Source organism: Poromitra crassiceps (genome assembly GCF_964638095.1).
Source record: "Poromitra crassiceps genome assembly, chromosome: 6".
Taxonomy (NCBI): domain Eukaryota; kingdom Metazoa; phylum Chordata; class Actinopteri; order Beryciformes; family Melamphaidae; genus Poromitra; species Poromitra crassiceps.
In genome coordinates, this window is record NC_139627.1 from 54,765,820 (window position 1) to 54,793,781 (window position 27,962).

At 42.6% G+C, this 27,962-nt stretch overlaps 1 protein-coding gene across 1 annotated transcript in view; it reads left to right on the forward strand.

Annotated features, from left to right (window-relative positions):
- Positions 1-24,952: 24,952 nt before the first annotated feature.
- The window catches only part of iqcb1 (IQ motif containing B1), a gene marked incomplete at both ends in the record, with an annotated part of 53,137 nt that continues 50,127 nt past the window's right edge, over positions 24,953-27,962 (forward strand). The window contains one exon of the mRNA XM_083638312.1: positions 24,953-25,085. Coding sequence (XP_083494438.1) covers positions 24,953-25,085 — 133 coding nt within the window. The remainder of the gene's footprint in view (positions 25,086-27,962) is intronic.

Consider the following 27,962-nt stretch of genomic DNA (forward strand, 5'->3'; position numbering starts at 1 on the left):
TACAAAGACAAATTGACATGCTAGAATAAAATCAATAAAAATAAGGATTCTAAAAACCTGTTGCTTTTTTATTGTTTACAGGAGCAAGAGAATTAAGCAATGAGTTATATTCAATCAAAAAGAAGGGGAACGAGGGCCAAGTACCTAAAAACTTCTGTTTATGAATAAAGAATTTTCCAAATAAAATAAAATAAAATTGACAACATAGCCTACCTAAAGATTTGTTACTCGTATTGTCATAACAAATAACATCTTTAAGAATAAAACGTGGGTAACATTAGTGAGATTGAAAACATAAGAATTTAAATCAGACCAGAATCGCATTGTTATTTTACATTGAAAAAATAAATGGATCAAAGTTTCATCAGCTTGTCCACAAAAAGACCAAGAGCTATCAGTATCAACATCCACATATCTGCAGATTATATAATTTACTGGATAGGTTTTGTATGTAAAATTTTGAAATGAACAACATTGTGACATCATAAGTGACATCATAGACATTGGGACATCATCAGTGATGCCAAAGACATCATGACATCATCATAATGGGGACTCTACGAAGTTTCCTGTTGATAGCCCAACAAATGACAATGCAGTATTGATTGTATTGATTCAATTTTTGCTAGGCACAGCGTGTGCACTTTTTTATTAACATTCCACATTAAATCTTTCCATTTGGTGTGTGCTTAGCTTAGCTTAGGCTAACGGCTTACATCCAAAATCACACATTAACAGCATTTACTCGTAAACGGTGACTTGCATTGACTCATGATTGCTTGTGGATGACTCGCACCGGTCCTTAGTCATTTTCAGAGGCAATCTGTGGTCGATGTACTGGGTTAACCTTGCAAGCAAGCTGGATTCTCTCGCGAGATCTAAAATCCCGCGAGAAATCCATCTTGGCATCAAGCTCGGCCTTAGCGTGAGTGGCTGAAGCCGCCAAACACCCTGCTTGCTGTTCGACCAATCAGCAACAGTTACAGGCGGTTTGGGAGTTTTAGCTCTACAAATGTTAATATGGTACTTTATGAACTTTTAAAATTTGTAGTAGACGAATAACAATGTAGATTCACATTATGAGGTCAGTTTATCTAAATAACGCTAATTTGGATTTTCCATTTTAGAGGACCAGCTGGGACCGGGGCTTTGCCAAGGCACATTGGCTGGACATGCCAAGCTCAGTTAAAAATCTGGCAATTTAATGTGTCACTGATTATTGGTAAACATAATTTATCGATAGCATATAGTTTAAGATTTTGCACCTATTATTAAGCTCTCCTGGTAAATCCGTCATATACCGGTAGATAATCCACCAAGCAGCACTTAAATACACAATAAAAGTTAAAACATTCACTGCTTACACCACGGTGTACTTTTGATAGTGGGGAACCCAACGTCTGGGAGCAGAGACTAGGAATAAACAAGAAAGGGACCATTCTTACAGTTTGAAATTTTATCGAAATACTACATGGTACTACTGCATGGTGTATGTGCCTACCTGATGTCCTCAGGGCTCCAGGGTTGGTCAGCTCCCTTTCGCGTTCCAACATCAACATCTTTATATGAATTTATATCAACACATCTTATCATTTTATCCAACCGTGCCTCTGACCAGACGACGGAGAATGAGCGATCATCTGCGATACATGATTCAGACTTAACGTTACAGTTACCGTAACCACCGATTCATTCATTCACCGTGAAACATTTGGCGGCGACCCAAAAAAAAGATTTGCCACTTTGTCGCCAGATTAGAGGAATATTAACATTAAGATTAGACTGTTGTGATGTCATTTTTCACCTTTTTTCACTCATCTCCATGTCACCTCTCCCTCACTGCCCGGGTTGTTGCGAAGCTACTGATATCATATGAAACTAGAAGATCTAAGGCATCCATTGATACCAACCAGGACATGCTAGCTTGTCAGCAAGGGGGGTAAATACCGCTCCAAACTTAGACAACATTTTGGAAAGGGAAAAACAGACACATGGCCATATTCAAAGAGGTCCCTTGACCTGTCACCTCAAGATATCTGAATAATAATGGGTTCTATTGGAACCCAAGTCTCCCTTTACAGACATGCCCACTTTATGCTAATCCTTTTTATTCTTCCAAAAAAAATACATGCATTATAAATGTGTTATTTTTGCCTATTCTGAATATTTCTGCATATAGGACCCCTAAACCATATTGGAATTGCAGAAATTGAGTGTGACTGGAAAGCTGAGAGTCTTGTAAATTCAATTAGCCCAATTGTATTCATGTGTGATGATGTTAGTCCACATCATCTACATTGTGTCTTGTGTCTGGTATGTGTGTGTGTTGAGGCTCTACTTTAGCAATACAGTCATGTAAATCGGTGGTATTTATTGCCATAGTAAATTTCACTTTGTATGTGTGTGTGTGTGTGTGTGTGTGGGGGGGGGGGGCACTTCAAGTCTGGGTCACCTTAGGGCATCACACTGTGTTAATCCGGCCCTGATGATGAGCGCATCTGAAAATCAACATCAGGAAATCCAAACAAGTTCTGACAGAGAGCAATTTTATTGGACAAACACATTTGCATAATTTCTCCCAGCATGCCCCTTGTTCCTTCCAAACTTTTTACATGAAAGTAACTAACCAAATTAAATGAGTGGTGGGTGGAAATAATAATGAGCCTATTCTTATTTAAACATGCAGTTCTGAAACATTCAATAAAGACAAATTAAAAATAGACTATGACTCGACACCCTAAGTGATACACACATGTTATGGGAGTGGTATATACCCATTACATCAATTTCCGTGTTAGTAGAATGGTTAGTTCCTTGCTCTGCTCTCCCCTAGGAGCGCTGGCTCCGTGGTAATGCGCAGTAAATCTGTGTTCTTATTTTTTTACATCAATTTATTGGGGGGGGGGGGACACATTTTATCAGGCTTAAATATTGGGGGGGATTTGTCGTTCTCAATGTATATTGCAGTTACGGCCCTGACACCAGCAGAAAGCCATCTTTCCTCAGTTTATTCTCACAAAAGCAAGCAAACATCTGATAAATAAGCTGATAAATGCACCAGGCGCATTTTTTTTTGGGTGCCCGCAGTCAGGCGACTCACTGAACAGCAGGCCAGGCGCCGCCTACTGGTTTACTAGTGGTTGTATTACTTTATTAGTTAGTCTGAAGTAATAATTAAACTTCAGAGTTAAAATGGGTACATCTCATTGTAAAATTGGACTCGGCCCAAATTGGGCATCAAGCGGCCCAAATCGGGCTTGAAACGACCCAAATTGGGCTTCAAACACCGCCGGCACGCGCGTCGGCCTGTATCGGCCTGGCCTGCTTGGTATCTAATGCCCGGCCTGAATTATGATCCCAGTCCGCCCCTGAAATGCACTGATAAATAAAATGTTCAAATTCACTAGCCCTTAACGTTAAATTGTAGCATTAAATCATATTGTTTCTAAGCATTTAGCGTTAGCTGATGTTATTGCCCTGATCCCATTAACAACAAACGGATCACCAGCAATATGTACTTAACGTTACACATCTCAAGAGCGCAGAAGAGCTTATAATAACCCATGTACATGAAGATTAACGTTACACAACACTTTAACTGTAGCTGTTTACACAGTGTGGTGCGCGTTTATAATTTCCACATTTCTAGGCCACCTAATCAGCAGATTACCTTGGTTTGACTCGTGTTCTTGAACAATAACACTGTAGGCATATAACATTCTAAATTCACCAATTCAATGCTTGAACAGAGCATATACCCAGGACAAAAACAAACATTATAAATCAAATTTTAGCATGCATAATATGTGGTTAAATGGCTCTCACACACAGGGCCCTATCTTCCGACAGGCGATATCCCCTATTTGCGCTTGCGCACCTGTTTGCGCGTGCCTTAATGCAGGCAAGATAACAGTCCGCCTTGCGCATTTGTCCAGGTGTTCTGCCGAGTTTTGCACCCCCGCCCAGCAGCAAAAAAAAGCATCCCCACCTCACGGGAGCTACTTGTAATGATTTATACAGAAATGTAACTGTTTAAAAGTGATATAATTGTCTGGTAGACGTGACCTCCCTGATTTCTAAGTTAAAACAGCCCCATGCAATTCTCGGCAGGGATGCGCAAACTTTCACGGCACGTGTCGCAAGCCCAAATTAGAGCCGTGCCAAAATCATCTGCGCCCCAAAAGGCCTGCGCAAACGGGATTTGGGCAGTCTTAACTACCAGAATTATTCACGGGTGTGGCCAGGCAATGCTGGGCATTACGTCAATCAAAACCAATGAGATTCCCGTCTCGCAATGGCGGTTTGCGCGAGGCATGCAATATGCTGCCCTCTCTATCATCAAAGTTGCCCATGCCTGCCCTAGGGCCTCGAGCAGTTTAGTGCCGCCCCTCCCCCATCACCCTAATCCCCAGGTACATGGCCTTTTCCTCTTCCAGCTCATAGATCTGCCTCCTCCAGATCATGGATCTGCAGCCCCATGGTCTACTCCTCCAGCTCATAGATCTGCAGCACCATGGCCTCCTCCTAAAGCTCATAGATCTGCAGCCCCATGGTCTACTTCTCCAGCTCATAGATCTGCAGCACCATGGCCTCCTCCTCCAGCTCATAGATCTGCAGCACCATGGTCTACTCCTCCAGCTCATAGATCTGCAGCACCATGGCCTCCTCCTCCAGCTAATATATCTGCAGCACCATGCCTCCTCTGGCTAATAGATCTGCAGCCCCATGGTCTCCTCCACCTCGTAGATCTGCAGCCCCATGGTCTCCTCCACCTTGTAGATCTGCAGCCCCATGGCCTCCTCCTCCAGCTCATAGATCTGCAGCCCCATGGCTTCATCCAGCTAATAGATCTGTAGGTCCATGCCCTCCTCCTCCAGCTAATAGATCTGTAGCCCCATGGCCTCCTCCTCCAGCTAATAGATCTGTAGCCCCATGGCCTCCTCCTCCAGCAAAAAGATCTGCAGGCCCATGGCTTCATCCAACTAATAGATCTGTAGGCCCATGGCCTCCTCCAGGTAATAGATCTGCAGTCCCATGGTCTCCTCCTCCAGCTCATAGATCTGCAGTCCCATGGTCTCCTCCTCCAGCTCATAGATCTGCAGCCCCATCGCTTCTTCATCCAACTAATAGATCTGCAGTCGCATGGCCTCCTCCTCCAGCTAATAGATCCGCAGCCCCATGGTCTCCTCCTCCAGCCATTGCCTCCTCCTCCAGCTAATATATCTGAAGCCCCATGGCCTCCTCCACCCCATAGATCTGCAGCCCCATGGCTTCCTCCTCCAGCTCATAGATCTGCAGCCCCATGGCTTCCTCCTCCAGCTCATAGATCTGCAGCCCCACGGCCTCCTTCTCCAGCTCATGAATTTGCATGCTTCCAGATGGTATCCATCATGTGTCCGAGATCATACCTGCAGGGATGTGACTGGGAGTCACACGTCCTGACATTCGTGCAATTGAAATGTAGGGAGAGGTTATTCATTTGATCAGGATCCAGGGCGTCATAGATGTTGCATATGGGGCATTGCTCATCATTGCATTTGGAACATGCCCAATAATCTGAGCATTTAGAACAGGCCTTCTTACATTCCAGTAGTCCAATAGTATTGCATTGATCATTCAGGTCTTGGTCGGGGCAGTTGAGGCATTTTTGACACGCCTTATTCGTCTTGCATTCCTCACATTGTGTTTTGTTGCAATTCTTACACACCGTGCTGTTTCTTTTCTTATCTATATATTCTTTGAGACAATCCTGGGAAGCCTTGGATGTAGTCTCATTGCCTTGTGATGTAGTCTCATTGCCTTGTGATGTAGTCTCATTGCCTTGTAAATGATTGGAAGTCTTGTGATGGTCCAGTTTGCAGAAGAGACATGCCATGTCCCCCAGTTTAGCCTTGCATCTATGGTTATCGACAACACACAGGTGATATCTACGCTCCTCATTCTCCTCTGTGTGAATTTCGTTTTCATTGAGGTCCCACCAAAAGTGCTCCATTTGGTCCTTCATTTTCTCCTCCAGCAGCTCCTGCAGAATGAGCTGCTCCTGTACTTTCTCCTCCCCAACCTCCACCTGCTCCTCCAGGTCACTGAGGCGCTCCTCCAGATCCTCCCTCTCGTCCTCCAGCTGCTCCAGAGTATCCGTTATATGTTTGAGTTCAGTTTCAGGATCAATCTTGGTCGCATTGGTAGGTGCTGGTGGTGGATCTGTAGCCATGGTTACAAAATGAACAATAGCAATCGCAAGAACGACCCCACTTCTGATTAGATGCATTAGAAATATTATTAACAAGAGGACTTGTAGCCAATTTATAACCCTAAGCAGGGAAGGATTTATGACATCACTGATGATGTCAGTGTCTGTCACAAATCACATACAGAGCCATTGTTCTTCATGGTGTTTTATGGCAGTTGACATCCTTTATCTTGCATTACCGCCTCCTTCTGGATTCCATCTACTTTTCCCCTACATTCTGTACAAAACTGTTGAACATTGTGATGTCATAGATCACTGATGATGTCACTGCTTAGAATGTCCATCAGCAATTTGAGACGCAGCGTACACACACACACACACACACACACACACAGTCAACGTCTGTGTAGTCCACATCTCAAACGGAAGGCATTATGAAGGGACTGAACTGTGACATTATGACTTCATAACATTATGAAATCATGACATTATGACATCATGGCATTATGACATCATAATTAATATTATTATGACATCATGGCATTATGACATCGTAACATTATGATTGATGACATCGATAAGTAGGACTGATGAATAGGGATCTGATTCTGAACCAGAAGGGAGACAGAATATAGGGAATGAGTGGATGGATAAATCCAGGAGGCGGTAATGAAACATAAAGGATGTCAACTGCCATAAAACACCACAGAAAATTAATGACATCAATCACTGATGACATCACAATTGATTGAGTGACATCACTGATGACATAACTCACTGTTGACATCACTATCGCTTGAGTTACATCACTGATGAAATTGCTCGAGTGACATCACTGGTGACATCAAGATTGCTCGAGTGACATCAAGATGACATCATCTGTGACATCATCAGTGATGTAGTGGAATCCTATACCTTAAGGTCCTTTACACATCAAGAGCGATGCGAATATACGGCACGAAATTGCGATGCGAGTTTTGACCCACCTGTCAATCACAGCCACAGATGTGTACACGTCGGAAGCAAAATTCTGAAAAATCGACCGTCGTTCGAAAAAATGAACACCACAATAACGCTCAGCGAAACTTTGCCATTGGTATGCACGGTTGCATTGACTGATATAGGTTCGGAAAATATTATTGACGTGCGAGTTAATCGCACGAAAAAAACGCTCCCGATGTGTAAGGACCTTAAGTCTTATACCCAATAAGTAGACCACGACAGGTGTTGCAAGATTACATAGCCTATACATTTATTAATCCATAAGCAAGTTACATGTGACGCACTGGCCTTCATAATAAAGCTAAGCATAACAATATGCTAGATGAAGCATGAAGAAGCTAATCCCATAACAATATGCTAATTCCCATATAGCAAAGCATTAGCCTAGGTAAACCCAGCCCCCACGTGACCTGCTCTCTCAGTTCCCAGTCACTAGCGTCTAGACTCCGGGCCATTCAAATCGATTTCTGGGGCGATTGAAAGACCCGCGCAGACCCCCAGCCAATGAGTGACGGCGTGACTGCCAACATCAGTCCTGCCGTGATCGGCCAATCAGAGAGTGCGTCTTTGTCAATGACGTGTAACAGCTGCTGCGGCTTAAGCACTGGTAGCCGTTAGCATTTGGCCTCTCTAAAGCATAGCTCCCGAGCTAGCTACTAGCTATATGGCTAGCTATATGGCTATGCAACTACGTTGAGGAAATGAAAACAGCTGTTAATGTTAATGTGGGAATCATGGTGGAACCGAATAAAAATGTTTTTGTTTGATACTCTATTCTGTTGTATTGTCATGTGAGAATGAAAACAGCTATAGTAATAGTACTTCAAAACAGTGGTTCTCAAAATGTTTCCACATAAGGATCCTTAAACTGAATAATGTGATGCTAGGTCTGTTGATCAAAATAACACCTATATCGAAATCGGATTTTAGCGGACCATACAAGCCGGGGCTTCAGAGCTGATCACCTGGACACATTTTACGGCGAAATTATCTGATAAACTTGTCTGTGCAGCTCTGTGGTGATCAGCTAATGTCTTCATAGCATTGTGATTATGATTTAATGCATTATGGAAGATAAACGCTGGAAGGCTGGGTAGCATTAGCTAACGTCATCCAGGCTACAGTAACATTAGGCTATTATAGTTATGAAACGCTGATTCAAACGTTACAATAATAAGACACAATAGGAGGCAGATACTAGATACTCTGACACAGAAAGGCAGACAAGCTAGCAGCAGGGATCTTGTCACACTGATTCCAGATAAACTCGTCTGTCTAGCCAGCTATACAATATTACTGTAGCCTACATAATACCACAAGCTAAATGCAGCTAAATGCAGCATATGCCAAGCATATGCCAGCATTAGCTAACGTCATCCAGGCTATACAGTAATAGGCTATTATAAAGTTTTCTCTCTCCTGCTGCAGGTAGGATGATGCACATAAATATAGCCTACATTGTGTAAAGTCATTGCATAAATGTGTTTTTATTGTAAAACTAAAATGTGAAGTAGAGCCAATTTATTGGAGCGGACATCACAGTAGGAGATGCCAGTAGAAGCGCGTTACGCTGTCACTTACCTAAATCACATTAAATCGACGAGGGGGGTATATATAGACCCAGGATTACATATATGTTTCACATAGGGTGGTGTTTTCATTTCCATGTTTTATTTGGTCCAATATTGAAATGTTATACAATTGCAGGTTGTGTTACCATTACACAAAATTGAGATCTACCTTCATATCTATTTCGGCTCATTTGGTTGCTATTTAGTAGCGAAATACAGTAGCACAATGCATGCTGGGAGGAAGTGAACAACAACAAACCATAACAAACGCATCACAGAATGAAGCCTAATCTCTCCTGAGATAAACGCTGGAAGGCTGGGTAGCATTAGCTAACGTCATCCAGGCTACAGTAACATTAGGCTATTATAGTTATGAAACGCTGATTCAAACGTTACCCTACTGTAGCTAGAGAGTAATTTCAGACCACCAGATATCACCATATTTATGTTATTAAATGCTGTAACGTTAACGGTAATTCTCATGTGTATGGTTTATTTATAAGCATTCATTGATTGAAGCAGAGTGCTGGTCGGTTAAGTTTCTCTGTAGTCATGTCCTCTGCTCCAATCTTCGTTCGTAGTTTCTTCTGTCTCTCGTCCAGCAGCTGCAGATGTCATTATCCACGTTATTGATGATTATTTATAAAAAAAAAATCTCATTGTGTAAATATTTTGTGAACGCACCAATAGTTAGAGAAGGAAACCTCTCTTTGCATTTTATTTTGTTTTTTAATAAAAGTAGGCTACTTGTGATACAATGCTGATGTGAACAGCTAGGTTTAATGACAAATATGGAATATCACCCAAGGAAATACCACGGTTTAATGCCAACAGATAAACCATACAGATTTGTTGTAATTGTGAACACATAAGGGAGCAAAGACATGGTTTTCAAGTATAACACAATGTACAAATTTTATTCAAAGACAGGATTGAAAAATATAGGTCACTTGTATTCACTTCAGTAATGTCAGGTCTCAGTCGCATTCACGCTAACCTCTTAACGTCTAGCTATAGCTAGGTTACATCTGGATTATGTATAATATACAGTATAATACTACGCTCACTAGGTCATGACATTCACATTAACGCCTCCAAAAATCTACTGTAGCTAGCTAGCGTTAAATAGGTTTATCTGTAACCACGCTGAAATGTGAGGGCATTAACGTTAATATTTCAATTAGGTCAAACACACCTTACCGTTATGACTGCGGCCGTTTTTGATTAACATTTGCGTTAAGTCCATGATCAAATCTAGCATTTCGGTATATTCAGTGTGTGTGTGTGAAAAGGATGTTAGCATGCTAGCATTAGCACAGAATGTATACAGTCCATGGTACAACGTTAGGCCTTCAAGTCCTGAGGCGAAGAGCGCCGGAGGATGAAGTCTGCAGACTGGCATTCAGTGTCCAGCATAACAAGCACGCCTGTTTCCTCCTCAGGTTGGCAGCAGCTGACCAGTTGCCCTTCTCCACAATACCTGCGGCTGATGTGGGGCATGGCACCCTGGTCTGTTTGGAGGGGTATCGAATTAATACCTGAAAGAATAAACAGAGAGGACGTCAGTACTTACATTGCAAGTTGTGATAAAATAAACAGATCATGACAGGAGTCTATCCAGAGAGAGAAGGAGAGACCGCTGTTGAGGTTGAGGTCTGTTGATCAAAATAACACCTAGCGTTATCGAGCTAGATACTCTGACGCTGTAGCTAGATACTCTGACACAGAAAGGCAGACAAGCTAGCAGCAGGGATCTTGTCACACTGATTCCAGATAAACTTGTCTGTCTAGCCAGCTATACAATATTAGTGTAGCCTACATAATACCACAAGCTAAATGCAGCTATGCCAATGTAAGGCTGGGTAGCATTAGCTAACGTCATCCAGGCTATAGTGACTAGACAGAGAGAGATGTAGTGTGTGTGTGTTGTTTTGCCAAGGCAGGCAGGCTAGCTAGCTAGCAACGTAGCCTTAGATTAAAACTAAAGTACCAAGAACAGCGTTACATTTATGATCTTTTAATGATGTTAGTAGACACATGTAACAGTATAGATCCCCGTTATGGGGTCTGTTGATCAGAAATCGCGTTTTAGTGGACGGGCAGTGAACATCCAAACTGGAGTTCATAGCTGGTCTACGGCTAGCTAGCTAGCTAGCAACGTAGCCATTGATTAAAACAGCGATACATTTATGATATTTTAATGATGTTGGTAAACACACGTAACAGTATAGGTCCCCGTTATATAACCTTTATTTAATCAGGTAAAATCACATTGAGATCAAGATCTCATTTTCAAGTGAGAGTTATGAGGTCTGTTGATCAAAAGATCACCAAACGCTATATCGAAATCGGGTCTGAGCGGACGGCAGCGACCATACAAAGGACAGCTTGTACAGCTGGGGCTTCTCATCACCTGGACACATTTAACGGCGAAATTATCTGATAAACTGGCTGCGCATAACATTACTTATTTGCGGGAGTGCACGGGGGAAGTGTAGATGAATCGTGCTGCACTAATACATAAGGTTACAAGTACATACCTCAGTCAGACTCTGGCAAATCCGACATGATTTGCTATCTTGTTGGTGTAGTTTCACACCAACCCTCTCCAGGCGTAGAAATACCCCCTTCTCGAGTGGTTTGCAGCTGCCCAACTTGCCTTTAGAACGAAGGTTTCTCTTACACAACCTGCAAAAATCGTTCACATTGCTAGTAGCCATCGCGCTCCGGTTGTGGTTGCTAGCAGTAGCCTAGTGAGTTAGCTAGGTGGAGTTAGCTCGAGCGCTAACAACAAAGGTCGCAGAGTGATGACGCCATCTGTTGCACTGCGCCTGTGCTCTGTGCACCAAGCTGATTGGATGACGGTTGGCTGGTGGAGTGGTCTATCGAGGGGGGCCCAACACTCCCTAGAAACCGGTTTGAATGGCTCATTCTCCAGACCATAGTGACTGAGAACAGGTCTGAGAGCAGGTCACGTGGGGGATGGGTTTACCCAGGCTAGCAAAGCATAGCTAAGCCCCCAAAGTAAAGCTATGTCCTACTGTGAAGCATGTGATCTTATATACTCAATGACAGTCTCCTCCTAGAGCAAATACTTATGGTCATGTTTGGTAAGTGATGCGATCTGATTGGCCCTACTAATAATATCCCTATCTGCTAATTGTCACCTGACAGATAAGATAACGTGAACTGCCTCACGACTTAACACATTGAGTGCCAGCCGTTTTTTCAATCCTGTAGGTAAGTTGTGCCAGGTTTTTTTTTGAGGATTCTGGCTCATTTTACAAGAGCCGAGGATTCTTTTCTGTTAAGACTTTGTGAACACCAATCATCTAAAAAGAACTAATAGAATGTGTGCTTTCTCTGTCTAAAAGAGTTAGTTTGCAGAGTTAGTAGTTATGTAGATATTAGCCGTTGAGTACAGCATGGTTTCAGAGATTTTCAGAGAGTTTAGAGATAAATGGATTTTTAGAACCACCTCACGTGCCTGTGATTATGGGTGCCCTTGGGCAAGTCTGTATACTGTATTGTGTGTGTGTGTGTGTGTGTGTGTGTGTGTGTGTGTGTTCGCGCGTTGCTCCGCGGCTCTGAGAGGAAGAGATCTCTGTCCGTTCTTTGCCCCCACAGCGTGTCTGTCTCCCACTCTGTGTGCTCTCTCTCTCTCTCTCTCTCTCTCTCCTCTCTCTCTCTCTCTCTCTCTCCTCTCTCTCTCTCTCGGGACTAGAGAGAGAGAGAGAGAGAGAGAGAGTGTGTGTGTGTCTCCAAACTCCTCCCTCCGTCTGTGCTGCGGAGGGAGGAGGCTCCGCGGCCGCTTTCGGGCAGTCTGGACTGTAAAACTGGCTCGTTCGTTTCTTGAGGTGTCGGCTGAGAGCTTTGAAGAAGCTTTTGCGATTCTGGTCTTATTTATGCGCAAAGGTACTCGAGTGTGTGTGTGTGCGCGCGCACGCGCGTGTGTGTGTGTGTGTGTGTGTGTGTGTGTGTGTGTGTGTGAAATCGAAAGAGTTTTCGCCCAGCTATTTCCTTGAAAATTAGACTGGCTTTCTCTAGCGGACCCGTGGCTGTGGCTTTCTCTGTCTGGAGAGAACTGTCGCCACTTAGTGGTCGGTAAAATAGATTATACACATTCTCTTCCTCGATATAGAAGACGTAAAAGGGGTTGATTGATGTCCCACCGTCAAAAAAAAAAAATGTTTATGTAAGACGAGATATCTCGTCTTTGGCACTCAACGGTTGGATTATGTAAAACGAGATATCTCGTCCATGGCACTCAAGGTGTTAACATTGGTAAACACATTAACCTTCTGTGAACCCATTCTCCTGGCAATATTTTGACCTTTGACATGTGTAGCCTACATGGTATCAGGGCCGCTGGAAGTCACTTTAAGCAGGGGGTGCTGGGAGGAAGGGACTCTCGGTGGGCCCTTGCAGAAAATAATTTGTTTTGTTTTTTGTTTTTTTTGCCATATTTAGAGGAATATCTCATTTTAAATTAACATTAGGATTATACTCTTGTGATGTAATTATTCAGTATTTTCTCCTTTTCTCACTCATTCAGAGCAAAGAGGGAGATATATAGCATGATGATAATGCTCCATATCTCCCTATGTCCTCTGAATACACCAGTTAACATGACACAGAGTTAACATTATTACAATTATAAAATATATATATATTATCAGCAAACTTAATGACTAGACTAATTATTCTGATCTGAATGGCAATGATTATATCAAGAAACATTGACTCCTCTCTTTGCTGTATAGTGGGAGGTGCATTTTTGAGTAGGCTATTAAAATAGCATGTCAAGTTCACGTTTCTTTATTGCCAGATTCCTTGATTGTTATTGTTGATAATTCAATTTAAATAGGCTACATTTTCAGTATATCAATAATGCAATAATTTCCCGTAACATTCCCAAACAAGAAAGGAACATAGCATATTAATGACTTTATTAATGATATGGAGCATATTAATGACTTGCAGACATATTTTACTGCAAAATATTTTTAATTACATTTGTAAAAAAAGAAAAAAATCATCTCGCCACTAGGGGGTGCTGCAGCACCCGTACTTCCCGCGGCTCTGCATGGTATGGGAATCTAGGAGCTAAGAAGATAAGTAGAATTGCCGAATTACAAACATGGCGAGTAAAATTATTGGGAAAGAACAAGAACAACTTGGATGCATTTATAAAACACGGGTGGCACAAAAAGCCAGACAAATTGTGTGTGACCCTGTACATCCCCTTTTTAATGAGTTCACAAAACTGCCCTCGGGAAGACGCTACAGAGTTCCTGCAGCAACCAAGAACATCTATAAAAAGTTGTTAGTCATACCAAAAGTCATACCAAACGCAATAAATCTGCTACATTGATAAACGTCAGAACCACATCAGAACCATGTCCGTTATCGCTGTCTGTCTTGTGCTGTTGTCCTGTTATATGTTGTATTATGTACCCTGTAGTAATCCAGGGAATATAAAGTAGAATCCAGCAGCAGGAATAAAGAGGGAGGCGCTTGGTTTGGATGCAAGTAAAAACCTAGTGCTTTATTGCACACTCTGCACTCACTCTGACAACACAACATTCATTCCAACTTCCCGGTTTAAATACCGGTAACAACGTCCCCCCTGACGTCACCGCGCGGGCCGTCTGGGTAGTGTAGTGAATTAGACTGTCAATCTCCTTAGTGTGCGCAGTCACCACAACCCTGTCATTTCCTGTGCTGTGTACTGTGTATTCTGCCGTTTGTTGCATGTACTGTACTTTTCATGTGTGCAAGCACACCTGTGAAGCCAAAGACAAGTTTCCACATTGTGGACAACAATAAATTGAATTAAATGGAATTGAATTGAATATTAAAATAGAATCACCACGCCAACCTGTCTCATAACAGACTCAAGGTCAACTTGTCATGAAGTAATTTCCATAATCAAGTGTGCCCAAAACTGCCCATATCGATAACTAGATTGCCATATACTATTCTCCTATCGGTATTTGTAAATCTACAGTGATTTATGACATCACTATGGTAGAGTGACCTGGCCACCAGGTTCAGCCATCTAGAACTGTACATCTAAGTGATTTAGATATGGCCTCCTCCATGTCTTGTTTTGGATGGAATTCTGGGAGAGTGCGAGACAAGAGAGACATGTCATGCATTTAAAGTAACTCGCCTGATTTGAAAATGTAAGGAGTAGAACGTAAAGATATATATATTCTTACATTTATTTATATAGGGAGAGTCTCACTGAGAGCAATGCTCTCCTTTTCAGGAGCGCCCTGTTCTCTCTCACTCACACACACACACACACACACAGTTACGACTACATCGTTATTTTCTTCTTATATTGTATTTTTGCATTACTTATTATAATATGGCCAGTGTCCATATTCTTGTTAAAATATAGACCGGTTCTGTTTCCTCCTTCCGGTTTGCTACCACTTCCGTGATGCTCTTCTGCGTCGCGAGCATTATCTTGCCGTCGCGTGTGTCTTTGTTTTTCCCAGGTTCACCCATCGACCTAAAAAAGATGGACGTCTGGTCTGGTCCTGTTCAGTGAAGCCGCAGCATATTAGATCGCTGCTCTGGCGGCTGTTTCCAGTATAGGTCACAAGGCCCGCCTCCCCATGTTAGTGGATGGGGAAATGGACCACCGGAACAATCACAGTAGGCTACACGTCAGATAATTTTTTGTATCATTTTATTTTTCTTTATCTTTCTGATCAGTTTGTTTTTAATGAGTTATTTGACATATAAAAATGGATGATTGACATATTGGCTGGACAGGCTCTTCATATTACAGAGCTAGCGTTAGTTTTACATAAACAGGACACAGTACGGCTTGATCTGTTATCTACCAGACATATCGATGGACCGCAATAAAAAGGACATTGTTTTGAGAAAGGTGTGCGAGGAAGTACGTTGGTTGGGGACTGAAGTAAGTTCAGAAAATATGTGTTTTATTAGTTACTCCAGCTACGTTATCGGTACACAATGGTTTTTAACATGCAGGCTAGCATTAGCGTTAGCCGCTTGCGCTAGCCGGCTGTTTTTCATTATTTATCGGCTTAATATTACTATAACTTAACAACCGATAACAATATCTAGAATAACACAATAATAGACACATATTTTCAGAACTTACCAGGTTGTCCAACTGCCAGGAAATGTGTTTTATAACGTTAACTCCCGTCCCGGGTATAAGATGGGGCCTAGTAGCCTACACAACTACCAGCCATTAGCTAATCGCTAACGGGTTAGCGTCACATACAAACAGAGGTTTTATTTTTGGTATTAAAGCAACAAACTTTTTTATATGTGTAGCGCCTCCTAGTGTTAACCGATGATAAAACAATGAGTGGCACTTACATTCACCTAGGTTCGTAAAGCAGATACCTTGAATATATATTTTTGGAATGACTCACCAGAAGAGAGTTGGTATGAAGTTGAACAGTTGACAATATTTATTGCCTCAACAATGATATAGCAACGCTGGAACTTGCATAGAAATATAAAATGAAAATACAAACTAGAGCTCTTCAAAAACAATTAATAAAAATAAATAAAAGGTTCAGAGAAAAGAGTGCTTCGTTTTCTGTGCAATACTCCTTTAAGAAGGAGTTCAGAGTTCAGTTCCTTTGGATTGGGGATACTCCGTTAGGGAGCACGGCATGTGTTCAAGTCGTGTGGATGAAGTACTTTCGATCTGGTTCTCACACTATTCCTACTACCCGGGTAGCTAACTAGGGGTTGTGTTCTTATCTGGTCCTGAAAGAATGGAGTGAAGTGAGTCGGTCCGATGTCATCTGGGGCGGATCCTACGGCTGGCCACACCGTGTTATGGGTCCGTCCAGTCTTTATCGTCTCTGGGCTTCGGCTCGCCACTGAACCCTCCAGGGTTCAGAATGAATCAATCTGGTCAAAAACCAATCTACACACATAGTGCAGAATATATCAATTACTATTTATCATCTTTTTCCATTGATCATGAGACCTAATTTACTTATTTCCATATTTCAGAATATCTTATTTTATGTAATCCAATAGCTAAGGAGGTACAGTACTTCATCATCATGAAATGTATCACAACAAAGGTTTCTTTAGTGCAAAACAAAATAATTATCCTACATTACAATTGGTATTTTAAAATAAACAAATGAAATTATTTATCTTTTTAAACCACTATTTATCCTTTTAAACCTCTTTTTTAAATGTACATATTCCCTTTTAAACATACATCTTTCTAATATATTTCACCAATTAAATAATCACCTAATGGTTTTAAATGAACTGAATTATCATTTCTATTTTACTAAACATTCTGTATTTTAATAACCCAAATGAAATCAAATAGAATGTATTTATATCATAAACATCATAGTGACTGTAACCAACAGTTTCAGTCTCAGCATAACATCACAGTGAATGTAACCAACTGTTTCAGCAGAGAGTGGGGTGCAATTAGTCTGGGCACCTTCCACCCCGCTTTTTGTCATGGGGGCGTAAACCCCGGACCCAGAATTAACACCGGATGGCAATGCGCCTAACAACGTCTTTGTTGCCGTTAGCTTGACGCGGTGATGTTACCTAAACTAGAGTCTGATCAAAACAAAGCTAGCGTTACATAAAACAAAACGTTCATGCAATATGGCATCTCTGCCACCACCGCCTGACACACCGGTCAAAACGGTGAAAGAGGATTCTGATACTTGGGTCAAATTGTCAAGTTAACGTGAAAGTTGACGAGCTAGAAACGCTGCCATCCGGTCTAGGGCGGGCTCTAGGCCGGACCCAGTAGGGTGACAAAATCAATTGTGGGCGGGAGCCAGGCTCTTTCTCGCCGAGAAGAGCCTGGTGACGCGAGGTTAGGTGCAATGCACCTTTAACTGCACCACGCCAACTTGGCATAGCCACAGTGCTAACACAGTTGCAACTAACGTTAGCTTCCATTGTCCGCGGCGGCTAACGTTAGCTTCCATAGAACGTCTTAATCACTCTTGAGTGTTTACAATGATGCAAGCTGCACCACTGTAGTGTTAAACATTAGACATTTCCATATCTCCGATTGGTTTTATGAAAGTATCTCAGGTGTGTTGTAGGAAAGCTACCGCCATTAACTAAGGTGGGCTTTAACATGCTACCAATAGCTGCTGCTTACCGGAGATCATAACGAAAGGGCCCACTTGGCAGAAGCGGCTCCTCACGTTCAGTTTCTGTACAAGATTGGGTCCTGAATAAACAACAACGTATTAGTAGTTGAGGTGATTGGATTAATCAAGGAATTATGGCTTTTATGTATCATTTCCTACCGGAGGTTCTTAGTTGGGTCGAGACGTGCGTTCAAGACGGATCTCAGATCAAAAAGGAAGTTGGAAAACGGAAGTCGCACATAAGAGCGTCTTTGACCTGAGAGATACAGCGAGTGCGCCGCCTTGTGGTAGAAAGACCAAATTACACCCCTAAACTACATACCGTAAAATACCAATTAGAAGCCGACTTCCAAATTGCCGCGGGTCCCATATATAAGCGGGGTCTGGATACATATTTTGTACATAAAAGCAGGTCCCAATTTGACGCCCGGTTAGTTTTTTCAATGTTTTCTTTTTACCTTTGCGACATCCTGTTGAATGCATCTCCCAAACACAATGAAGAAGAAAAATCGGATGAAGAAGACGAACAACGAGGAAACGGGAACAACAGAAAAAAAAACACATGCACGAAACTTGCTGATCAAAATTCGTTTTCCGTCAACATCTGATGATTCTGAAAATTGTGTAGGCATTTCCTGAAGATTTTTATACAATAAAACCGACATCTCTGGTGTAATAATTATTTTGAGAAATGTGCCTATGGTATGTTTCCCTGCCAGCGGGCATAGAAGTCGGCTTCTAATTGGTATTTCACCGCACACTGCAGCGGAGGGGGCAGCGCATGCAACAAATAATCTGCTCACATGATGATCATGTTCTCTCACCTTCAGCGGAGAAAGTTTAGTGGTAAATACCGGTAGGTCACAGTTCAGTTCAAATTTTATTTGATTTCATGTACAGGCCAGAACTGGCATGCAATGTGCTCTGCTGCGCTGAGAGGGAGGCGCGGCTCTCCCCATAGACAAGCAATCGTGTGGGGGGCTGTAGCCAACTCATTAAAATAAATGGTTTAAATAAACAATTTCATACTATTTACAATCTTTGCTGAGCAATATTTTTGTACAAAAATAATTAAAGCAGGTCCCAAACTGCCGCAGGTCCCATATTGACGCCGGGCTAATAATTGGTATTTTACGTATACAGGTTTAGTAACCATATATTTCATGTGGGTTACATATGGATATGTCAGGGAAATGCTTTGACTGTGGGGATGTTCATTCTTCACAAGCTCCTCTCTCAGCTGTTGTAATGATATACCATTGACATAAATAAGATATAGCTCAGTGGGATATACAGAGTCAGAGAAGAGACCAGGCAGCCTGGCTAACGCACTGGGCTAACGTAGGTTTGGCTGCCCTACCCCACGCTATACCAGTAAACAACGTAACCTAAAGCGTCACGGTCAGATTTGTTAAACCTACATTTGCTCCAAAAGGAATTAAATCATAAAGTGAATCAAAATGCCACGGAAACATTAGGCTAATCAACACAGAGCTGCAAAGAGCAGTTCATCGGATAATTTCCCCCTTAGGCTATAGCTCAGTGAGAGGCTGAGCAGCCCGGAGGTCTGATTTGTCTGGCTGCTAGTAGGAGCAATCTCCGACAACGAAATTCAGATTTCCGTACAGGCGTCATTTTGATAAACTGACCTCGTAGTGGGAATCTACATGGTTACTTTTGACTAGACAAAAAATATTAGAACTTAAAGTGCCATATATTTACAGAGTAGAGAGGATTGACTACACAACGCACTGTGCGCAAATCTAGAAACAGCAGCTCTACATAACAAAGTATAGAGGGGGGGGGGGGCTCAGACTGAGGTTTCAACCCAAAAGACTACTGCACAGACTCTGGTTCTCTGACCTGAGAAGATTTATAAAGTTTATAACGTACTCCGGTTTCCGGTTTATAATTCGGGTCTGAATACAGCCGAGTATAACAAAGGAAATGGCAAGCTGCAACAATCAAGTCACGTTAAACCGGAACTTGTACCCATAATTATTTTACAGTGGGGCATTCAAAAATAAGGTGGATAGAAGTTTAAAAAATTGATATCAATTTACAGATGCCAAACATGCGAGTAATCGCAAAGAGAGAGGAAGAGGAGGAAGTGGGCCCCGGAGGTCATGCAACAGGCAATTGAGAGCCAAAGTGGAACGTCACTTCCTGCTTCAGCACTGTACCAGAGGTTTTCATCCGCCATTTATTTTCCCATAGACATTTCGTAAAATGCTTATAAAAATTGTTTTACTTGTTCAAACCAAACGGTTCAGATAGAAACAGGAGAGATCGCATAACATTGAACTCGGACCAAAACGTTAAGAAAAATGCGGGTTTAAAGAAAATATTTTGATGTTGTTTTTTAAGTTTTTTTTTCAGAGTGACATGTTCTATGGTCTCTCCCGATTCTAAATAGAGCTGAACTGTTTGGTTTGATCAAGTGAAACTATTTTTCTAAGCATTTTACAAAATGTTTATGGGAAAATAAATTGCGAAAGGAAAATCTCTGGTACAGTGCTGAAGCAGAAAGTGACGTTCCCTTTGCCTCTCTATGGAGGAGGTGGCAGCAGGCAGGCTCTCGTGCGGGCAGACAGCCAAATGTTTGGGGTCCCAAAGTCCACCCTGAGCGACCGAGTCAGTGGAAGGGTGGCCTCTGATTGTGTCTATGGTCAGAGGCCACTTCTCACCCCTGAAGATGAGAGTTCCCTGATGGAGAACTGTTTGTACTCTGCCAGTCATGGGTTTCCACTGATGAAGCCTCAGACCATGACCCGCGCTCTTGCTATTTACAACCTGTGCCACCCAGAAGAGCCCAAGCACTTAGCCAGATGGAGTGGCTCAAATTCAGGGACCGGCAGGTGGGTGTGGTGGATGAGTTGAGTTCCCTCCCCCGCCCTCCCCTGATGTGTGAAGCACTTTGAGTGTCTAGAAAGGTGCTATATAAATCCAATCTATTATCGTTGTTATTATTAGAAACAACACCTCACTGCCCGGGCACCAGACGTCATCGACCGTGGGAGGGCAGCCTGTGCCAAGAGGGGGCCCATCGATGATTACTTCAGTGAGGGGATGCATGGTATATAGGCAATCATATCGACGTCAGCTGATGTTAGTAATGTTTTAATATATCATATTGGTCTGATGAGTAAAATGTTAATATCGGTTATTGGTTATTGGTATCGGCCATAATTTTCATATTGGTGCATTAACTTCAGGCTCCTCACGGCTACCCTGGAGGAGCATGGGTTTAGGGAGAAGCCCCGTCAAATCTACAACTGTGATGAGACAGGGTTTCAGCTGGACTCCACAAGACAAAGGGTCCTGGTGGGAGGAGGGACAAAACCTGCATACAGGTAGGTTTACAAAAATACCAAAATCTAAATATCATTGTTCAGGCATATTTTAATGTGATCCATAATACTATTTATTTATTGTCCACCACTAGGCAGGCCCAGAAGACCAGGGAGCACATCACGGTCCTGGCCTGCCTCAATGCAGCTGGGGAGGATGTCCCTCCTTTCATCATCTATAAGGGGGGATATCCAGGGGGCCCTAACCGGCGAGGGGTCCCCAACGCCCTCTAGGGGAAGTCCAAGGCGGGATATATGGACGGTGAGCTGTTTAGGTAGTGGTTTGTCGGGCACTTCCTGAAGTACGCCACCCAGGAGCGCCCGCTGCTGCTCATCATGGTCTAATCTGAGCCCAAACAACAAACAACATTTTAACATGTTAGTGGCATTAGACTTGATCAAGAATAAACCAGACATGTCTAAGTTTTGTCTCTTATTTTTACAGATGGCAACCAGGATTCCTTGTCATCCAGCTCCTCGTCCGCTGGACCCATGACATCCACCGGTATTGTACTCCATGTTGACTGTCTTTACATGTCAGCACATGATAACCAGGCAATTTTCTTCATATTTTTTTATTATATTTGTGTGTGTTTGAGTAGGTCACACCGCTGGAGAAAGAAGGCAGGAGCTGAGAGTTTGGCAGTGTGGCCGGTGCTGGAAACAGGACCCTCCAGAAGCTATGGAGGGAGTGGTGTCGTGGGTCCAGTGTGACAACTGCCACACATGGTTCCACACCATTTGTGTCGGCTGTGTCGAGGAGTGATTTATTTATTTATTTGTTTATTTGTTTGTTTATTTATTTATTTATTTATTTATTTATTTATTTATTTATTTATTTATTTATTTATTTATTTATTTATTTATTTGTTTGTTTATTTGTCCTGTCTATTTTATGTTGAGTTAATAAAATAAAAATCTAAATAAATATTTTCCTTAATTTGCTATGGTCATCTGTCTTTGATTCAGAGAATTACCATTTTAGTCAGACACATTTTTGTTTATATAGTCATGCCATGGATACTCTTGTGTGTATTGCTGCCAATTGTTTCATTGTTATGTGGCTATATATGAAGAGTTAATTTGCAAAAACAGGTATCCGTTTGAAAATTTTATCCCTTTAAATTATATATTGATGTATTTATATTGTAATTATTGTATTAGAAATCTTAATTACATACACAATAACATATGCAGCTGCTCATTTTCACCTGAAACACCAGGGGCGGCTGTGGCTCAGGACGTAGAGCGTGTCGTCCACCAACCAGAAGGTCGGTGGTTCGATCCCCGGCTCCTCCAGTCCGCATGTCGAAGTGTCCTTGGACAAGACACTGAACCCCAAATTGCTCCCGATGGCTGTGCCAGCACCCTGCGTGGCAGCTGGCCGCCCTCAGCGTGTGAATAGGTGAATGTAGGCACATTGTAAAGCGCTTTGGATAAAAGCACTATATAAATGCAGTCCATTTACCATTTACCAACACCTCAAAGTTTTTTATGTGCACTCCAGGGAGTTTATTATTTTTGCAAATGAATTATTCATATGTCATTGCTTAATTTAATGCATCAGCTGGTATATTTTGTAAAGTGATCAAACCCATTTATCAAACCATAAAACATAGATGAGTGTAAAAAAAAAAAAGGGGGGGGGGGGGGGAGTCATCCACGCCACCAGGTGGCAATAATGCAGCAAAATGGGACTCAGCGACAACTACAAGCCCTCTCTTTATTTGCTACTATGGGCAAAGAACTTTTATGGAAAGAAATGACAGCTCCATATTGCCCCATTGCAACATCAGCGCCCAGCAGCCTCCGCCATTTTTTATTTTTGGAAGCGTGACAGCGCCAAAAGAACCTCGCACAGGCTCGCAGTGGTCAGCTGCGGTAGCGCGGGCCCCTATAATCAGCCTCTCTAAACAGTAACTCAACGGGAGAACACTCTAAACTTTGGGGATTCACATCTTTTCCGGGCGTACTGCAAATCTTGATTGAAGTGGTGTAATGCAGGGATGTAAAACAACAACCATATTATGGAAACTAAGCAAAATTTTTCGTTTTCTTTGTTTAGTTTTTTCAAGATAAATACCTAATGAAAAGGACCCGAGGTTCAACTCCCGTTGAGTTACTGTTTAGAGAGGCTGATTATAGGGGCCAGCGCTACCGCAGCTGACCACTGCGAGGCGCATTCTGTTTCCAAAAATGGCCGGAGTGTCGTCTCTTTCCTTCCACGCTCTTTGCTATGGGCTTGCTGAACCAGCAGAGCTCCGGCGGTAGCGTCCTTTCCCCGACTCTGGTAAATCAAAGACACATCTACTAAAGTCAATTATTTCAACGGTATGTTGCTAGAAATAATTTAATTTGTAGCAGTGGTTGAAGCACAATTTTAACAGAAATGTAGCTAAAAATATTGGCCGATACAGTAGACCCTTCCGTTAGCTCTGTCCATAATTATGTTTGGGGTATATGAAATAGATGTGACGCGAGGTTACAGCTTGATGACGTAACGTTACCGTGGAAACGGAAGAGCGTCCTGTATTAAAGTCTTATTGTTGCTAGCGGTACAGAGGTCTATAGAAGCATTGTAACGGCTCCTGAATTGAAGCTTTTGAGCGAACATCAAAGCTTCGTAACGTCACCGCGCAGCTTTTAAAGGGACGGCAAAGCTTTTTAACGAGGTAACCTCGCCGAGTTATTACAGAAAGCTGGACTACACGCTGCTAAACCAGGCTGAGGCTAACTAACACACGCTGCTAAATCAGGCTGAGGCTAACTAACACACGCTGCTAAACCAGACGAGCTATTCATGTTACATGTTACAGCCTTTCTTTCTGCTGAGGCTATCGCGCACCCTGTAAAAAGCCATCCAGTCAGGACGACTTTTCCTCACGTAGTTATTGTAACGCTACTTCTTATATGTGCAATAATAAGTAGCCTACAACTGTGTGTGTGTTCACCACGTCTGCTTTGCTTCTGCTGTCAGTACTGTGGCCATCACTCTAGCTTTACCATTTCAATGTTAAGGGCGTGGTGCAGGTTGAAATGAAACCCCCAGGTTGACCCCCCCCCCCCCCCCTCCAGTTTATGAGAGTATATTATATTATATTATATTACATTAGTATAGTATACCTCCAGTTTATTGTCATTTTTAAGATATTTCATAAGTTTCTGAGTCATGTCCTGCACCATGTTGATTAGCCACACTGTCAGAGGTGGAAAGAGTACTGGCAAATCCTATTCAAGTATCCTACAACTATTGTTACTTTAGTGAAAATTAACTCGAGTACACGTAAAAGTACTAGTCCAGGAAATGAATCAAGTAAGAGTAAAAAAAAAGTAGCCTATTCAAAGTAGTCAAGTAAAAATACATTTGCATTACTTTAAAAATGTTTTATATTTTAACTATGCATCGAATACATTTCACACATCTAGCACATTACGTCTAAGCAGTCCCTGTCTTTGTCTGTCTTGTCTTTCATACTGAACAGCTCGTTCAGATGCGGCCAGGGATGCTCAGTTTGATTATTCTCTCCTTTGCCACAAGCTAGAGTTGGTAGCAGCAGCAATACGATGATCAGTCAAGTTTGGGTGAAAAAGTTTTTTTGTTTTGGCACAACAGTTTCATTCAGGATTAATAACATTCTTTCTTATCTTCTCTCATGTTTAGCAGCTGGCTGTGGTCAGCTGAGCAGTATGGATCCGGCTCCGGTGGACTTGGCTCCGGTGCTTGTGGTGGACCCGGCTGTGTTGTCTCTGAAGCAGCTGGCGGAGGATCCTCACATCACACAGGATCACAAAACCAGCCTGTTCATCTCCACACTGGAAGGTAGGAACATAAGTTTGGTTTCAAATGTATCGCAAATTTGACCAGAATTTTCAGAAAAAATGAAAAGAAAATGCGAAATTTTGCGCGTTTCCATTCATTACTATTAAGCAGTGCATACATACATCTGATAGATGCACCTGGCAAGGGGGAGGCCAGGCTTCACTGTGCAATATGCCCTAACACGACATATTGCACACTACATCTTCTAAATGCAACTGGGATACATCATCAGTGTAACCTGGGGTCGTTGGGTGTTTCGGGTCTCACAACATCGATCATACACCCTCGCCCAGGTGACCCAGCTGAGGCTAATTACACCTCGGCTTGTATCAGCAGCAGCCAATCACGGATCTGACCACTTAATCTTCCTCTGCAATGTTGCTAGCGGACGGGTCCAAGAAACCCCAATCTGCTGCTGTGGAACTACTCCGCAGGGACCAGAACATCAGTGCATGGAGAGTCGAGGCACTGTGGTTCTCCCGGCCGAGCCTCTCCTTCGTCTCACCAGGTCTGCATCCACCCGGGCCGCAGGGGGAACGCCTAGAGACACAGGCCTGCTGCGCGCTGCACGTCATAGTTCTGAGATGAGCAATTCACACTTCCGGGGGATGAATGGTTGAGAGGATTTCCCTGATCCACTAGGAAAAAACCCTAACACCCATCCATCCTGGATTACGTTGGTGCTTGCACAGTTTTTCAGTAGACTCACTGTGACGTTTTTGGATTTCTTCCTCACGAAAGAACCAGACTGGGTTGCTAACCCAACCTGTACCGGGTGCCGTCTCTTTCCGGCCCGTCAACTGACTTTCCAGTAGTCACCAAACTATTCTTGGTTGTCACCTAGTCTATTCCCAGGCGTCACTGGCTAGGGGGCGCCAGAGATCAACAGTGCATACATACATCCGATAGATGCACCTGGCAACGGGGAGGCCAGGCTTCACTGTGCAATGCTAGTGCCTTGCAGGCAGAAGTGTGGCAGATAGCTGCCTGCTGTTTTGCATGCAGCGTCCAAGCTGCCCTGTAAACTTAATGCTTCTTCTTATTATCCACAAAGCGACACCATGAAATGGATTACCAGGTGCCACTTTGCAATTCGGCATCCATATAATCCACTGAGCATTGACTCTGCTATGAAACGAATGGTCATGTATAGAGGTATGGGTTAGGGTTAGGGTTAGAGAAATGAATGGTCGTGTATGTTCGAATGGAACTTGCTCCCCAGAGACATCTCTAAAGAGAATGGTAAAACAAAATTTAAATTGTTACTGAAACAACATCTCAAATCTTAAACTAAATGTCTAATGTGTTTATGGAAAGATAGACTGAAACTGGTGTTATGTTCAAAACTGCTGAACTGTTATAGCGCACTGATATTGTATCTCTGATATGTTATATATTGCACTACTTAAGTTACTGTACTTTTACCATTTTGTGTATTGTATTTGATGTATTACTGTACTTGCTATGTGATCGGACCCCAGGAAGAATAGCCGTAGCATCCTGCTGCAACTAATGGGGATCCTAATAAACTAAACTAAACTAAACTAAACTCTGAATAAAATGTCAATTCTAGAAGTGAGTCGCCTGTTAATCCCGCAATCTTCAGTTGAAACACAGCGCGGCAGGTGGTCTAAACCTTCATTGTGCCTAAACATGTGCTGCGTATTTACCTTACAAATGTATTTAGTGTATGCCCACATGTAGCGTGCATCCTAGTACTAATTCGTAACAAGCTTTAGTCATGTTTTATGTTCGGGATGTTAACTTTGATTTTGATTTTGATTGTATTCACACACACACACACGTCGTCATTATCATTTAGTACAGTACATTACAGTATTCATGGCATTTCAGTACTGAGGTGTGTGCGAAAGGGTCGCCCCAAAGAAGCTATTTAGAGCTTTTAGGAGGGGGCCCAATTACTCACAAACACACAGATAACATACAGACAGACAGACAGACAGACAGACAGACAGACAGACATACAACAGACAATCCCAGCATTTTAAATACATCAGCAATATGTCAAAAGTTAACGTTCAGGTACTCATCTGAATCTAAGGTACAGTGTAGGAATAAATCAAGACAAGAAATTCATAGACAAGACTTTCATATGTGAACAGTAGTTAACTCATTGAGTGCCAATGACGACTAAAGTCGTCAATTCAAATAGTAACGTAGAGTGCCAATGACGACTAAAGTCGTCAATTGCGTTTTTTGACGGTGGGACGTGGATCAAAGCCTGATGCATCTCCTGTAAAAATATGGGGGATGTTGAAGGTGTATACGCTATTTTACGGACCCATTAGGTGGCGACAGTGCTCTCCAGATTAGAGAAAGGTGAGGAAAAAAACAGAGAAGAAGCCGTGGGCACACGGAAACCGATGCATGCTGTAACGTTAGCTGTGCCTGTGAACAGCAGCCAATCTGCTCCCACAATTGAGCCTTTCTGTCTGTTGCGATTGCCCCTCCACATGATTAGTTGCCAGAAAAGGAGCACCCGACACCAGCGTCTTTCTGAAAAGATAAATTATTCTCAGCTGGAAGCGCTGGGAGCCGGCGACAAAAACGCCGGAGCGCTGTGAAAATATGCTGGGTGCAGCCAGCGCACTTTGAAACGTGCAGCGGAAAATTCAGAGCAGAGAGCCACCAGAGACACTCCCACGGAGGAGGGGTTTGCAGTTGAGGGGGGTGGGGCACCATACAACACCGACCCAGACAGCAGGCTCGATGGACAGATTGGCAAACACAAGCTAGAATATCTGATGCCCACCAGCAGTAAATCAAGACCAGCAAGAAGGTGTAGGGTCTGCCAACCAACCAAACCAACCTATTTTCTACTGCTGATAACTAAAGTACGGAAAATGATATCAATAA